Below are 13,793 nucleotides of genomic sequence, written 5' to 3'. Positions count from 1 at the left end.
CTAGAATATAACATATCTAAAACAAACTCTCCATACGCATCGAACAAAACACCAAAAATGTTACATAAACATTCAAGGCTCAGTGACATTTTTCGACATGTTAATTTGCTTCTTAATAGTAATTCAGTTCTTAAGTCATTTAAATGATAAGAGAATATTAAAAAGAAATGCCTATTCATTTATCTCCACAATGGAGGCTTCCCCTTGGGGGGTTCCACCCTTCTAAGGGGGTACATCTTGCGTTCTTCTTCTACCGCCGGACGTGGAAGCCGAGGCTCAGTTCACCTGAGGAAGGCCGACTGTGAGGTTGTGTGGTAGAGTTACATCTCCCGTGTATTTTGCCGTCGCTGTCCGTCCTTTTACACTGTGGGAATGGCAGACCAGGCTGCCGAAAGTGTCGCAGGGATGTCTTTAGGTAATTTACCTGAATAACTTTTGTTTAACAGATAAAATTGCTTTTATTGTCGTGAAGGAATGGTGACTTGAACTTTGACAGCCATGCGTTCGGTGTGGGATGGCAGGACACTGTAGGGGCTTGACCGGGCTTAACCTATTTATTATTTGTATTTCCCCATACGTAAACAACTGTAGAGGGACTTGAATTTAAACCGGGTTATGTAGGACTGGAGGAATCCCAAAAATTAGTAAATTGCATAAAATACTGGACCGAAATGCATAAACCATTAAATAGCCTTAGCTGTCCTAAACTAGCCGTTCATTTTCACGTCCTAATTTAGCCCTCTACTAATTATTTTCAGCCATGAAACTTTTAAAGAACATAGATGTCAAAGGGCTAATTACATGGATGCATCTTAACCGTACCCTCCAAGTCCTAACCTACTGTAGGACGACCATCTGGTCCCAAATGATTTTGGGGGATAACCTCATCGGCTTTGCTTATCATTGGACCCTCAACCTCCCCCTCCCCCCTTCTTCCACTCCAGCTGAACCTGATAGGCGTATTGAGTGTTGCCATTTAAATCACAGAGGAAGTATTTGGGATGCTTCATTACCTAACCTAAGCTAGGTCAGCGCTTTGGTCCTGGTCCATTTGGTCCTCCAGTGCTGAAGGGTCTTGAATCCCCTTTCCCCCCCAACCCCCCACATCCTAATGTGACTTAGGGCATCTTATGCCTAAATCATTAAAGCGAAGTACACATTGCAGGTTTCCTGGAAAGATAAAGGTAAAACTGAAGACTTACTTCCACGGCCTGGTTCCTGCCAGTCGGACGGTGTCTGAAATATTTGCTACCATGTTTTTGTTTCTTTTTTTGTATGATTTTTAACTTCTTTTGTGTTTACATTCATCCCCAAGAACGTGGTACAAAACTTGGTACCCATTTTGAATGTAAATAGGTAGTTACTGAACTAGTAGGCTAGAGTATGTAGTTCGTCATCCATTAAAACTTGGCAAGGATAGGTATGTGAATTGTCTCTGGTATGAAATAGCAAGGGTTTTAGTGGGTTTTCAACTAATTTAACAATCTGTGAAAATGTTGACTGAATCCTGAGTCAAGTATCTGATTACAATTGCAAATTTTTGTGAAACTATTATGGTTTTGTGATTTCCTATTTTGTTTTGAGTATGCCAGGTAGCTAATAGCACTCCATTAACGAGTTCAGGAGGCGTTTTTTTTCTCAAGATTGGTTAAACAACAGGTTTTGTAATAATTTTGTCACATATCAGTTACTTTAGTAATCTGAAAACTTTCAACTTACTCTTGGAAAACTTTTAACAGAAAGCTAGGTTGCCAATTATTATATCATACTGTTGCTGGTTTCACCTTGCTTAATTAAATATTTTTTACAGGAGAACTTTACACATCGGAGAAACTTGGCTGTGATGAGTCGGGAACAGGAACCGAGGACAAACCATTCAAAACGGCTTTACAGGCAATGAGAAAGGCTGGCAAGGAACCTTTTCCCACAATTTATGTTGATGCCAAAGAGGGAGAGAAGGTGAGAAAGATCTGTAATTAAGAATAATTATCCATAGGTTATATAATGTTGCTAGTTGTTCCTAAGGAATACAAACCCATGTATATATATAGAAGCATCCTTCAGCTAAATCTGGTTATCTTGTTGAATCTCGGTAATAGCTGTGAGCAGGTGAGGGGCCAGGGAGCAGTCCACACATCACTGTCAATCCAACTTTGTCTTTGGCTGTCATCTAGACAAGATTTTTGTGTTTGTGGATGTTTATGGATTTACACTTGTGTGGATTTTTATAACAAAACTACGTCAAGGGTTTCATCTTGACCTTGACCATTACTGTTCTGGGTACATTTACATACCCTTAGATGAAATTTTCCAGCTCATATTATATATAACCATTTTATTGTTTTTCATACCAAGTAACTTTATTTTATAGTAAGGCTATTATGCTACAGAAACTAGCGTTCAGTTATGATTGAGTTTCATAAGATTTTTATATGCTTTGCCAAATAATTCATGAGACAAAACGTCCCACCTAATGAACATGTCTACTAAATAAATAGGAGAATTTTAAATTAATTTTTATTTTTCCTAGCTCTACAAATTCAAGTATTTATGCTTAATTTCCACCTGTAACTGCCCTTGATTTTTCCCTCTACCCAGTGAAAATTGGTGTTGGAAGCCAGGTTGTTGGGCAGTTGCTTATCACTTACCTGCTGATATAGCTAACTACTTTGTTACCAAGTGTCAATGGCCAAACCAGTTATTGTTGAAGGATTTTTCTAAATACAGTAAACCCCCCGTATTCGTGTTCTCATGATTCGCGGGTTTCTCTGTGGAACATATCTAGCCATTATTCGCGGAAAATTTGTCCATTCGCGGTATTTTTCACTGAGAAATATTCACTAATTGCTGTATTGTCATATAATTTTCATGAATAAATGCACTTTTTGTGATAAAACTATTAAAATGTTCAGGTAAATGCATTTTTAGAGGGTTTTTCTGTGTTTAAACTATCCAAATGGGCAGTTCTAAGTGTTTTTAGAGGGGTATTAAGTATTCGCGGATTTTAGCTATTTGCGGGGGTGGGTGTGGGACGCATCCCCCGCGAATACAGGGGTTTCACTGTAGTTTGGTTTGTATACCTAGAAAATTTTATGCTGATGTCAGCAGACTATAAGATGTGATGCGTATGCCAGTAGAATTCTTGGACAACGTTGTGAATATTATGAACTCATACTTCTAATTTTTTGTATGTGATGTTCTTGAAGTTATTGTCATAGGTCTCCTGAACAATACTAGAGTTGAAAGCCCCAAGGATATATGATTTGTTGTAGGTGTCAGCGTTAATAATACTTTTTAGGGAAGCAGAGAGACAGCGGGTACTGAAGTTACTGACCTGACGTCATGTCTCCAAGCGTTAGATCAGCATTTGAGCGAAGTCAGTTATATCCTAGGGCACTCTCCCACGCAAGCAGACCAAGTGGCTCATAGTCATGTTGGTCAAGCAATGAGTTCCGGCAGTTCTTCCATTGCCTCTTCTCATCCACATTTTACGAGATGGTGCAGACATATAGAGAGTTTTGGATCGGGTGTTAAAGAATTTCCCAAAGTAGATTTGAGTGTCTTAGACCAGTTCAGCCTTCCAAATAACAGTTTATCCAAGGTGAATATGACTTTAAGTCTTGACTGGGTGTTCATATGTTATATGGCTACTTAAATGTTATACCTTGCTTTTTTATAATTTTCTTTTTATATGGTTGTGGTGTGCCCAGTGGTTGCTGTTAATACCAAGCCCATTTGCACTGCATGGGTCACTGTTCTGCGTGGAGAGTAAAAGTTGGTGTCACACTAGGCATTTTAGAGCAGCTGCCTCCGATTTAGAGGAACATTGGTTTTTGATTGTTGTGAATTGGTTATCTTTTGTTCCGTTTTCTTCTTGCGGAAACGGAAATCTTCATTTCTATTATTGGCAGAGACATCTTTTGTCATATTGAGAAAATTTTTATTTCTAAAGGCAAGGTGATTATCCAGTATGGTTTATTAGTGATCACTCACGCCTTCTGTCCACAGTGATTACTATGTTAATAATGTTCACATACATTTATCTGCCAAATTTTGTTTCGTTTGAGTTTGCAAGTAAACTTGAAACTGAAATTAAAAGACATTCAGTGGTAGTGAGAGCCATTGAAGGCTTTTCCAGTTTTCTGTACTGTATTCTGCACTTTTGTCACTTCTCTCAATAAGTATACTTGGTCTAAGTCTGCTGCCTAAATTGCACAACCACCATTTACGGCAGCTAGTGTGACACTAGCTTTCATCCCTTTTGAAGAAGTTAGCTGTCAGAGTATACAGCTCTTATTAATGCAGGAGTGCTTGCTTTTGAAATACTGTACTCGTGTTTATACTGTAGTCATATGCTTGCTTCACTGCCCTATTAAATAGTGCATTTGCTCACTTAGCTAGCACAGTTATTGCATGCAGTGATATAGTTCAGGTTTTATATTCTCATTGGACAATTGTATTATAAGGTTATCAACTGACTGGTGATATTGTTATTCTAAATAGTGCAGAGTGTGGGATAAAGTTAAATTTTTATCTCACTCACATTTTTGTTTTCTTTATTTAGATATTTGCATTATGCTTGTAATATAAATCGCAATACGTATTGCGTATACTTTTCTATGTGCAGTCAATATTTTACCTGTATCATCTAGTATTTTGTTCATGTTTATTACCTGTTTTCTCACTGCCTAAGCTCTTTATCAGTTCTAGGTGTTTATCCATCCCCATTTTCCATGATTTCTTGGGCCTACTTACAGGTCTTTGTCCCTCTAGTTCCATATTTAATGCTTTTTCACTAAGTATTCTCCATCCCTTCCTATCACATGTCCAAGCTTTGCTTTTCAAGTAACCATAGGGTTTGTTTTGCTTACACTGATTTTCAATTCTCACCTCTCCATTTCGTTCTTCCACCTTTTGAACATTTCCACAACCTTTTCCTCAGATTCCACAGTTGAAACTGAAGTTGCCACTGCTCCCTTTTCTTTACTTTTGTTGAGCATCAAGGGCTAAGTGCTAATCCTGGATGAACACCAACATTTCTCAATGATTTTTCAGATACAAATGCCACTGTCCTCAATAGATCTAGTGTTATGGCAAAGTAGATCTAGTGTTATGGCAAAGTAACACAAGTTTAAGGAGTCTTCTTGATAACGTCTGCCTTCATAATGCCCATGAATTGTCCTGGTACTCTCAGATGCCCTGTCAAGATTCTAAGTTGTGTAAAATAATATTCTCTGCTGTATAGTAATTCCTCTGTAGTTGCCTCATTATAAAGTCTGTATCTGTTGTTGTCTTTGTGCGTGAAGACAAATTATATAATTATTGGTTTGATCTACAGTATTTTTCTCAGCCTTTCTTTCAGTATTTTCATCGCTTGCTCTTTCCAGCCCAAGAAGAACTGTAAAAGAGTTCAGAGGTCTGGTTAAACAAATCATTTATAACTAACTAACTCATAGCTTGCTCATGTAGTTCTGTTCCTTTGTAATTTCAGTGCATCCCCATATCCTTTGTATATCCTTACTGTAAAGCTCATTTCCCACTCTTTCGGTCCTGCCTCCTATTTTAGTTGGCTCATGGATGACTGGCTCACTGGCTGCTGCTTCCAGGTCACTTTATATTTTGGACAAGCGGGTATTTAGGCTTTTCTTCTTCTTGTTGGCCCTTTTATCCTCTTCAGTTATGTTCTCCACAGGTTCCTCTGTCGGCCTATGTCTGCCCGTGTATGTTCATTTTCTCTGTTCAGAAGATTTTAAAGTACTGCCATCATTATTCCAGTGTCTGTTCAACTTAGATTCCTCTATTTTCGTCTGTTGTGTATTTTTCCCCTCGTGCATTTTGCCCTTTCAGCAGCCACTGCCATCTGTGCCCCTGCCATGGGCTTGAAGGCTTTCTTCTTTTGAAATTCCCCTCGTACACCTTGATTCCATTACCATGAGACTATAAGTTCTTCGTCATCCTGCATGCTACTGTACTTCTGTTGCTGTTTGTAGGTCTTCTTTCAGCAGTTTCTACCAACCAGTGTTTGGTATTGTGTTTGCTGACCCTGTTTTCTTGGTGCTCATTTTTGACAAAGTAATTTTCCAGTTAAGTTTTCATCCTTTTGACTAACTTTTTCCATTATCATTATTCCTATTTGGGTTGATCATGATTGTGATTATTATTATTATTATTATTATTATTATTATTATTATTATTATTATTATTATTATTAATAGTACATTTTATTTAGTAGTTGGCACTTAATACCTGTATGGATAGTTTAAGTTATAGCTGGCTTTCATTATCTGTGTTTTGGCCATAGGAAAACCTACATTGCAGTATTTAAATATACACTAGGTATGGTACTTGTATTATACTTCAAAAAAGCATTGCACTTGAAATGTGGAAGCTTAAATCAACTTATAATTGCAGTGAATATGCATGCACTGAAATATTTAGTGTTTTTCTTTTAGTGAATGTTTGAAAGTGTTGGCCAACTTTGATTCCTTGGTGTCATTATCATGCAGTAAAATTGTTTGAGAAATTTGATCAGTATAACATTCTAAATATAGAAGTTGGCTATACTGCTTTCTTGTAAATATGTTAAATAGATCATTCTGCTTTAATATAATAAAATAAAAGCTAAATGGAACATCATTCTAAATGAGTTCTTCTTTAAGACTAAAATTCATAGTATAATAGTAGTATGTTGCTTAGGTTAGCAATTTAAGATTGGTGATTATATAGTTTATTGGTGGTTAATATGTGTACTGTTCTTGCTGAAATGAAATATGTTCATGGTTACTGAAACTTGATGCATTGTAGTTCATTTTGCAAGTACATGACCCTCCTAGTAAGGTCTTTTAACATGAAGCAACATGAGTTCAGTTTATTTCTAATATTCAATATTTATCTATTCCAGAAATATGAAGTTATAGCAAAAAGCCAGCTCAAAAAGTTAACAAAGCTTTGGAAAGATGTAAGTACATTTTACGGTTCTGTATGTTATCTTGTAAGTGTTAGGCATACTTTTTAATTGCAGTCTCTCTCTCTCTCTCTCTCTCTCTCTCTCTCTCTCTCTCTCTCTCTCTCTCTCTCTCTCTCTCTCTCTCTCTCTCTCAACAAGAGCAGACTTAAAGAATTTAAATTTTATGGTAGTGCATGTTATTTAAGATTTTGAAAATCTACTAACTTAGGTTGTAAAGAAATACATCTAGTAAATGTATTTGAGGTTACTTATCTATGCAGTTTTAAATGCTGAAGACCAGCAGAACTCCTAAGGGGTTTTTAAGAAAGGAAAAGTTAATGAAAAATAAGAGGCATGGAAGAAAGGAAGGATAAAAATAAAGGTAATTTAGGAAATAGAAAATGTAATGCAAGGAATATTGATTGATAACTGTTACTTCCCTGGCAGTTTCTGCATGGGAAGTTTGAATTAATTAGTGGTTCATATCAGACATTTTAGGATAGTATGGGGGATATTTCATGACCACTAGTACTCTTGACATTAAACTACATCAGCCTCTACCCAATAGTGAAAGCTGAGAGACAGGAGTGGAACATGAGCATGATGAGTTGCCAGCAGACTTAGAAAACCAACACTGAGTGCAATTCTGCTGTATTTTTGGAAAAAAGATGTAATATTATTATTATTCAGATGATGAACCCTATTCATATGGAAGAAGCCCAGAGGGGCCATTGACTTGAAATTCAAGCTTCCAAAGAATATTGTGCTCATTTGAAAGGAATTCGGCAAGTAAATGAAAGGAATTGATGGCATGGATTACTGCCAAAGACACTTGAAGCCAAATTTCAATTCTGATGTTTCGTTAACCAGTTCTACACTGGAGTGTAAGCATGACCTTTAGTCGAAAAAATATTATCTGTATATTTCAGGAAAACCGTAAAATGGAAGCAAGATTACAAAAAGAAAAGGAAGATGCAGAGAACAGGGCGAAGCTTCTGGAAGAAGCAAGAAAGGTAACCATTTCAGAAGATCCAAGCTTGCCGCCAGCAAAATGCATCAAGATTTGCCAGGGCAAGGAATTCCGCAACCAGCGAGTGAAAATCTATGGCTGGGTCCACAGATTGCGAAGGCAGGGTTAGTACTGGATGGTAGTTACCATACATGTTACTTTGTAGGCATTACTTAAGGTTCTTTGCAGTGTCTCTTTCTTTCTTCTTACTTTCCACCCTCTCCTAACAATTGTCTCAATGTTATTTTTAGCACTGAATAACCTCAAAAGTCCCAGCACTTGGCATTTGGCCATAATTTTGTATTCAAATTCCAATATGAATTGTATTACAGTAAATCATTCTTTGTTTGTTCTATCACTTTGGCATGATTGTGTATTTGGTTTTTATTTATGCAGGTAAAAACATAATGTTTTTAGTGCTTCGGGATGGAACTGGATACTTACAGACTGTGTTGAGTGACAAACTGTGTCAGACGTACGAGGCAGTGATTCTGAACACCGAGAGCACTGTTTTGCTCTATGGCACCTTACAAGAGGTTCCAGAAGGCAAAGAGGTGAGCTTTCAGTCATTTCTTGTTTTCAGTTCAGTTATGTCTTCGGTCTTGACTGTGTTAAAGACCAAAGCTCTATCTCAATAAAATATCATTTAAACTTTCGAAATTGCATGCTTCATTGGTCTTGACTGTTATATTATTGTAGACTTATATTATTGTGTGTTTTGTGGATACTTTAAGAAGCAAGTTTTATTTGAAATGAATGCAAGAAATAGAGTCTTGAGATTTTAAAGCATAACTTGAAGTGTAGTATGTTAACCTTTCATAAAATTGTTGGAGGGAATTTTAATTTTTTATAAAGTGTATACAGTAGTCTCAAGTTTTGCTGTAATAAGTGGTATGAATCTTCCAAAGGCACCTGGTGGTCATGAAATGCAAGTAGATTACTGGCAGTTGATTGGAGAGTCACCAGCAGGAGGAGCTGAAGCCGAAATTAACAAACTCTCAAACCCTGATGTTCAGCTCGACAAAAGGCATCTTATGATCCGTGGAGAAAACTGCTCTAAGGTGAGTGGAAAATGGGGCTTGTGTAAGCAGTGTTTTAATTGCCGAAATAATTATTCTGTTATAGAGGTGGCTTGGTTGCCATGAATGGGGAAAGGAAGATAGGACCTTTGAAGCTGCATGAGATTTCAGCTATCCAGTCTAGTCCACAGGAGGGAATATTTGCCAGATGTGTACAAGAAAGAGTGTTACTGATACATAATAAAATGAGTAATAAAGAAATCCTACAAGTTGAAATTTAAAAACTATGCATAGGTTAATATGACAGTAGTCTTCACTGCTTAAAAATAGCTGAAATAGTTTTGTTTTTCATGTAATTTCTTCTGATTTACCAGGTTCTTAGATTGCGATCCATCTTGATGAAGGCCTTTGTGGACCACTACTTTGATAGAGGGTACGAATGGATATCTCCACCTACGATGGTTCAGACTCAGTGTGAGGGTGGGTCTACTCTTTTTGATTTTAGCTTCTTCGGGGAGAAGGCTTATCTTACACAGTCAAGTCAACTCTACTTGGAAACATGCCTTCCAAGGTAATTCATTGTCTGAAGGACTATTTCTTGTTAATAGATTTTGTTTTGGTTGATCTGAAAAGATGACAGAGATTGTAGTATTTATTTATTTATTTATTTATTTATTTTTTTTTGCAAAAGTTTAATAATCAAGTTATCCATGAAGGTTAAATCAGTAATTCTTGAATGTTTTGTGCTAGCAGTAATGACTTATATTTCATGAATGCTTATATGGGTTTTATAGTCTGCCTCTTGATCATGTTATGCTAAATGTCTATATTTCTGATCACAAGATGGGTTTGAAAGACTGGTCACTTCAATAATAAAGTATTCTAGCCAAGTGTTGTTGTTTTAGGTCAACAAATATAGTACCCACACCCTTTCCCTTGAGCAAATGCAACTTTGCAAATCAATCCTTCCAAAGCTTACATTGTTATAACTTTACTATTGACTACACCACAGTAGGGCTCTCACATTTAACTGGATGTCTTTGTTCTACATTGCTCTGACAGATTTCTTTAGATATGGAGGTCTTTATTTAGGAAAGTCACATTTTTCAAGACTGCATGGATTGAATCACATATGCTGAAGGTATAAGACTTCAGATGTGAATAATGTATGTTGTTAAGTAAATTATCCTAAATGTTTGTCATGTTTATTATGAGAACCACTGTTAGTCAGTTTTTTCCTCTAACACTGCATAGTCTAGGTAAATTAAGTGAATGCTTCATTAATTATGACCAAGCTTAAATTATGTTCAAGGATATAAAAAGCTCACCCTTATATGTTAATATTAAAGTAATGGAGAAGTGAAATTATATTAGTACCATTTCTCTACAGCTTTGGAGATGTCTTCTGCATCGAACAGTCCTACAGAGCTGAACAGAGCCGAACCCGACGCCATCTCGCATCTTATACACACGTTGAAGCAGAATGTCCATTCATAACATTTGATGATCTTTTGGACAGAATTGAAGATTTAGTTTGTGATGTTGTTGAAAGAGTGCTGAAACATCCTCAGGGAGCCCAACTGATGAAGGATTTACACCCTGAGTTTGTTAAGCCTGAAAGGCCATTTTTACGTATGCCCTATGCAGACGCCATTAAGTATTTGAAAGAACACAACATTACCAAAGAAGACGGCACGTTATACGAATTTGGAGAAGACATCCCTGAAATGCCAGAAAGAAAAATGACGGATCAGATTGGTAGACCTATATTATTAAACAGATTCCCATCGGGTATTAAAGCATTTTACATGTCCAGATGTCAGGATGACAAATCCCTCACTGAATCAGTCGATTTGCTAATGCCAGGTGTTGGTGAAATTGTGGGTGGGTCCATGAGGATGTATGACTACGATGAGTTGATGACCGCATACAAAGACAATGAACTTGATCCCAAGCCATATTACTGGTACACTGATCAGGTAGGATTTATATTAGTTTGATGATGTAGAGGTGTTGATGATAACGCTTGCTTAATTTAGAATGAGATACATTGTGATATTTTTGAAGTATGAATGTATTTTGGAATATTTTAGTGTCTTCAATTTGTTTCTTTAAAATTACGGTAGGTATTTAGCTGTTTTTCAACGCAGGTCCAAACTTATTTTCATTTTCTTCAGTATTCTGAAACTCTCAAAAGGGTGATTCAGTGATTACGTTTGTGTGACTTTCTTTTATAAGTGTACTTTTAAGTAATATTTGTTTGTTTTTACAGCGTCTTTATGGAACCTGTCCTCATGGTGGTTATGGTCTGGGTTTGGAGCGATTCTTATGTTGGTTGGCCAACCGGTATCACATCAGGGAAGCAACACTGTACCCAAGATTTGTTGGACGTTGTACACCTTAAATTTACTTTATTAATTTTATACACCTGAACAAGTAGGAAAATTTTATGACCTACGTTTGTATTTCTTGAATTTTTCGATATGCCATGTGCTCCATAAGTTACGTTAAAAAAGCTTTAACCTTATTTTGTATTAGGAATGTAGTTACTTTCCTTGAAGGTGAAATGATAGCCCTCAGGTAAGAGGACTTCTGAGGAGGAGAGAGTGTCTAACAGGCTGAATGACAGTAGAAATTGACAAAAGGCAAAGATCCGCACTTCCCTCACATAACAGTGGAAACCTCATCCAAAGAGTTCCAAGTATAGAGTGCAGGAGTGACATTGTTGCTCAACAAGTGAGAACCAGATAAGGCATCTGCAGAGATCTTGGGTGTACAACACTTGTAAACTCATGACATAGAGAAACTGCCAATCAGCAGTCCAGTTCACACACATTACACGTCTTCTGTGGATGAAAACCACTTTTGCCCTCTGTACAAAGTACAGTAAATCATAAAAAAATGTTTTTACAAAAGCTTTTCTCTTCTATTAAGTCTGTCTTCATCTATCCCCATTGTCCATGATTTCCTGGGCCTTCCTACACACCAGCTGTTCATCTTCCCCTCTCATCATGTGTCCAAACTACCTCAGTCTTTAAAATGTCAGTCTTTTTCCAACCTCTGGGCACCACTTACTCTCTCAATTCCACATTCATAATAAGATGTTCCCATCATATTCTGGCCATGAATCATGACATTCTATGGTTACACATTTTCAAAATCTCTTCCATTTTCCTTGTAAGTGCTCCTGTGTCTGCACGTAAGTCTCTGCTCTGTCTGCCAGTGAAATGTTTTCATGTTAGCTTAATTATCTGTTCCAATGAGTTGGCATCTACTCTCTTAAAGGTCTATACAACCACCACATGGCCTATTTCTTGATTGCAATTATTTATTTATTTTGCTTCTTTTTACTCCTCGCTTTACCTATATGTGATTTTAAACATCATCCAATTCTACTGGCAACACTAGGTCATCTGCGTAAAGCAACTCCCCTTTTCTGCATTCTTCTGTAGTTTCTAACATTACTGTTATAAAAACAACTAAGGTCATTGCTGATTATTGATGGGCACCAACATTTATATCAAATTCTTATGATACGGCTGTCTGTCTCTGACTTTAGATCTCATGTCATGGTGGATTGAAATCACTAGCTTAATGAGTCTGTGATACCTTTTGCCTTTGAATGTAGGTCCTTATCCAAAACAGACCTAATGAACTGCAAGCATGCAAGTACAGCCGTCCATTGCATATTGAATAACAATTCAATTTTCCCACAGAGAAAAACAGGCAATGAGAAATGGTTACATATCACAAAGGCAGTAAGGTATAACAATGCATCAGTGATGAGTTAATGATAACCTTGAATTAATAGCACACCAAGTAAAATGTCACTGATCAAAAGCTAATAATGAAAGCAGAAGCATATCACAGTATAGTGAGCCAAATGTAACCTGTCGCAAACCAAAAGAGTCACACTAAAAACAAAACTTAGACCTGAAGGATGTCACTAACCAATATTGTATGTATGTGAACTATTCCAGTTACTACAGTTTGATGACAAAAGGAATCCCTGACTGCATAGTTAAAGATAAGCCCAAAAAAGTCCCGTGGAAGAATAAAATTAATCACTGAACACAGTAACTACACTAACCATACATTGCTAATAATGCCACCAGCCTGGAAGGCAAAAATACGATAAAATTCCCGAGTCACTACAGAACATCAACAGAGTGTAATGTGAAAAAGTTTGGCACATCACACATGTGAAAAAGATGGCACAGTAGTCCTTTGTGTGAGGAAGGTTGATGGCTTGTTAATGAAGCATGTTCTGATCTTGCGCAGTAAGGTCTGTTGTCTTTCAAGAATTACTGTTAGTAAGTTTGTGCATCTGGTAAGCTGTTGCACAGACGATGGCTGTTTATGGGTAATGGGTTTTCTATGAAAAACCAGCTTATTGTAAAAACATTTTAGTATCTAGTTTATTTTTACCGATATCTTGTCAAACTTAATTTAAAATTGGTTGCGCCCTTCATCATGAGTAATGATTTGATGATAAGTTTGAAAGAAACTTATGGAGCAAGTGGATTTTATAAAATATAATAATGATTACCAATTTTTTGTTTCATTATTGCTGATTACCCTTCACCCTTTTTTAAAAGGTAAATTAATAATTTTATTACTCCTGTTTTGCATATTTTTTTTTTTTTCAAGACTGATTTGCCATAATTGTAGATGTTATCAGCTGTTGTTATATTTCTTGAGTAACAGGATAATTTTTTTTCACTGTGTTTAACATAGAATTTGTTTCCCATAAATCGTTGTAAATATCTGCTGCATTTGCTGAAATGCATATCACTTCATGCAAGAAGTTGTCAGTCCA

The 13,793-nt window shown here is 36.7% G+C and overlaps 1 protein-coding gene across 2 annotated transcripts; it reads left to right on the top strand.

Moving 5' to 3' along the window:
* Positions 1 to 201: 201 nt before the first annotated feature.
* AsnRS (asparagine--tRNA ligase) lies at positions 202 to 13,526 on the top strand. Of its 2 annotated transcripts, XM_067084671.1 has the most exons (10): positions 257 to 415; positions 1,811 to 1,959; positions 3,299 to 3,601; positions 6,902 to 6,958; positions 7,876 to 8,080; positions 8,352 to 8,509; positions 8,864 to 9,016; positions 9,349 to 9,545; positions 10,365 to 10,953; positions 11,247 to 13,526. In XM_067084671.1, the coding sequence occupies exons 1-10, from the start codon at positions 373 to 375 to the stop codon at positions 11,376 to 11,378; spliced, it is 1,986 nt and encodes a 661-aa protein (XP_066940772.1). In that variant the 5' UTR covers positions 257 to 372; the 3' UTR covers positions 11,379 to 13,526. The 2 variants fall into 2 exon arrangements, with proteins under 2 accessions (XP_066940773.1, XP_066940772.1); XM_067084672.1 differs by lacking the exon at positions 3,299 to 3,601 and having other exon boundaries at positions 202 to 415.
* Positions 13,527 to 13,793: the final 267 nt, after the last annotated feature.

This window comes from Macrobrachium rosenbergii, chromosome 41 (genome assembly GCF_040412425.1).
Source record: "Macrobrachium rosenbergii isolate ZJJX-2024 chromosome 41, ASM4041242v1, whole genome shotgun sequence".
NCBI classification, from domain to species: Eukaryota; Metazoa; Arthropoda; class Malacostraca; order Decapoda; family Palaemonidae; genus Macrobrachium; species Macrobrachium rosenbergii.
The sequence above is the reverse complement of the archived record's forward strand: the minus strand, read 5'-3'. Positions and strand labels throughout refer to the sequence as shown.

Coding starts and splice junctions, on each gene's coding strand:
- AsnRS (XM_067084671.1), top strand. CDS start 373: ATGGCAGACCAGGCTGCCGAAAGTGTCGCAGGGATGTCTTTAG. Junction 3,602..6,901: donor CAAATAACAGTTTATCCAAG/GTGAATATGACT, acceptor TATCTATTCCAG/AAATATGAAGTTATAGCAAA. Junction 9,017..9,348: donor GTGGAGAAAACTGCTCTAAG/GTGAGTGGAAAA, acceptor CTGATTTACCAG/GTTCTTAGATTGCGATCCAT.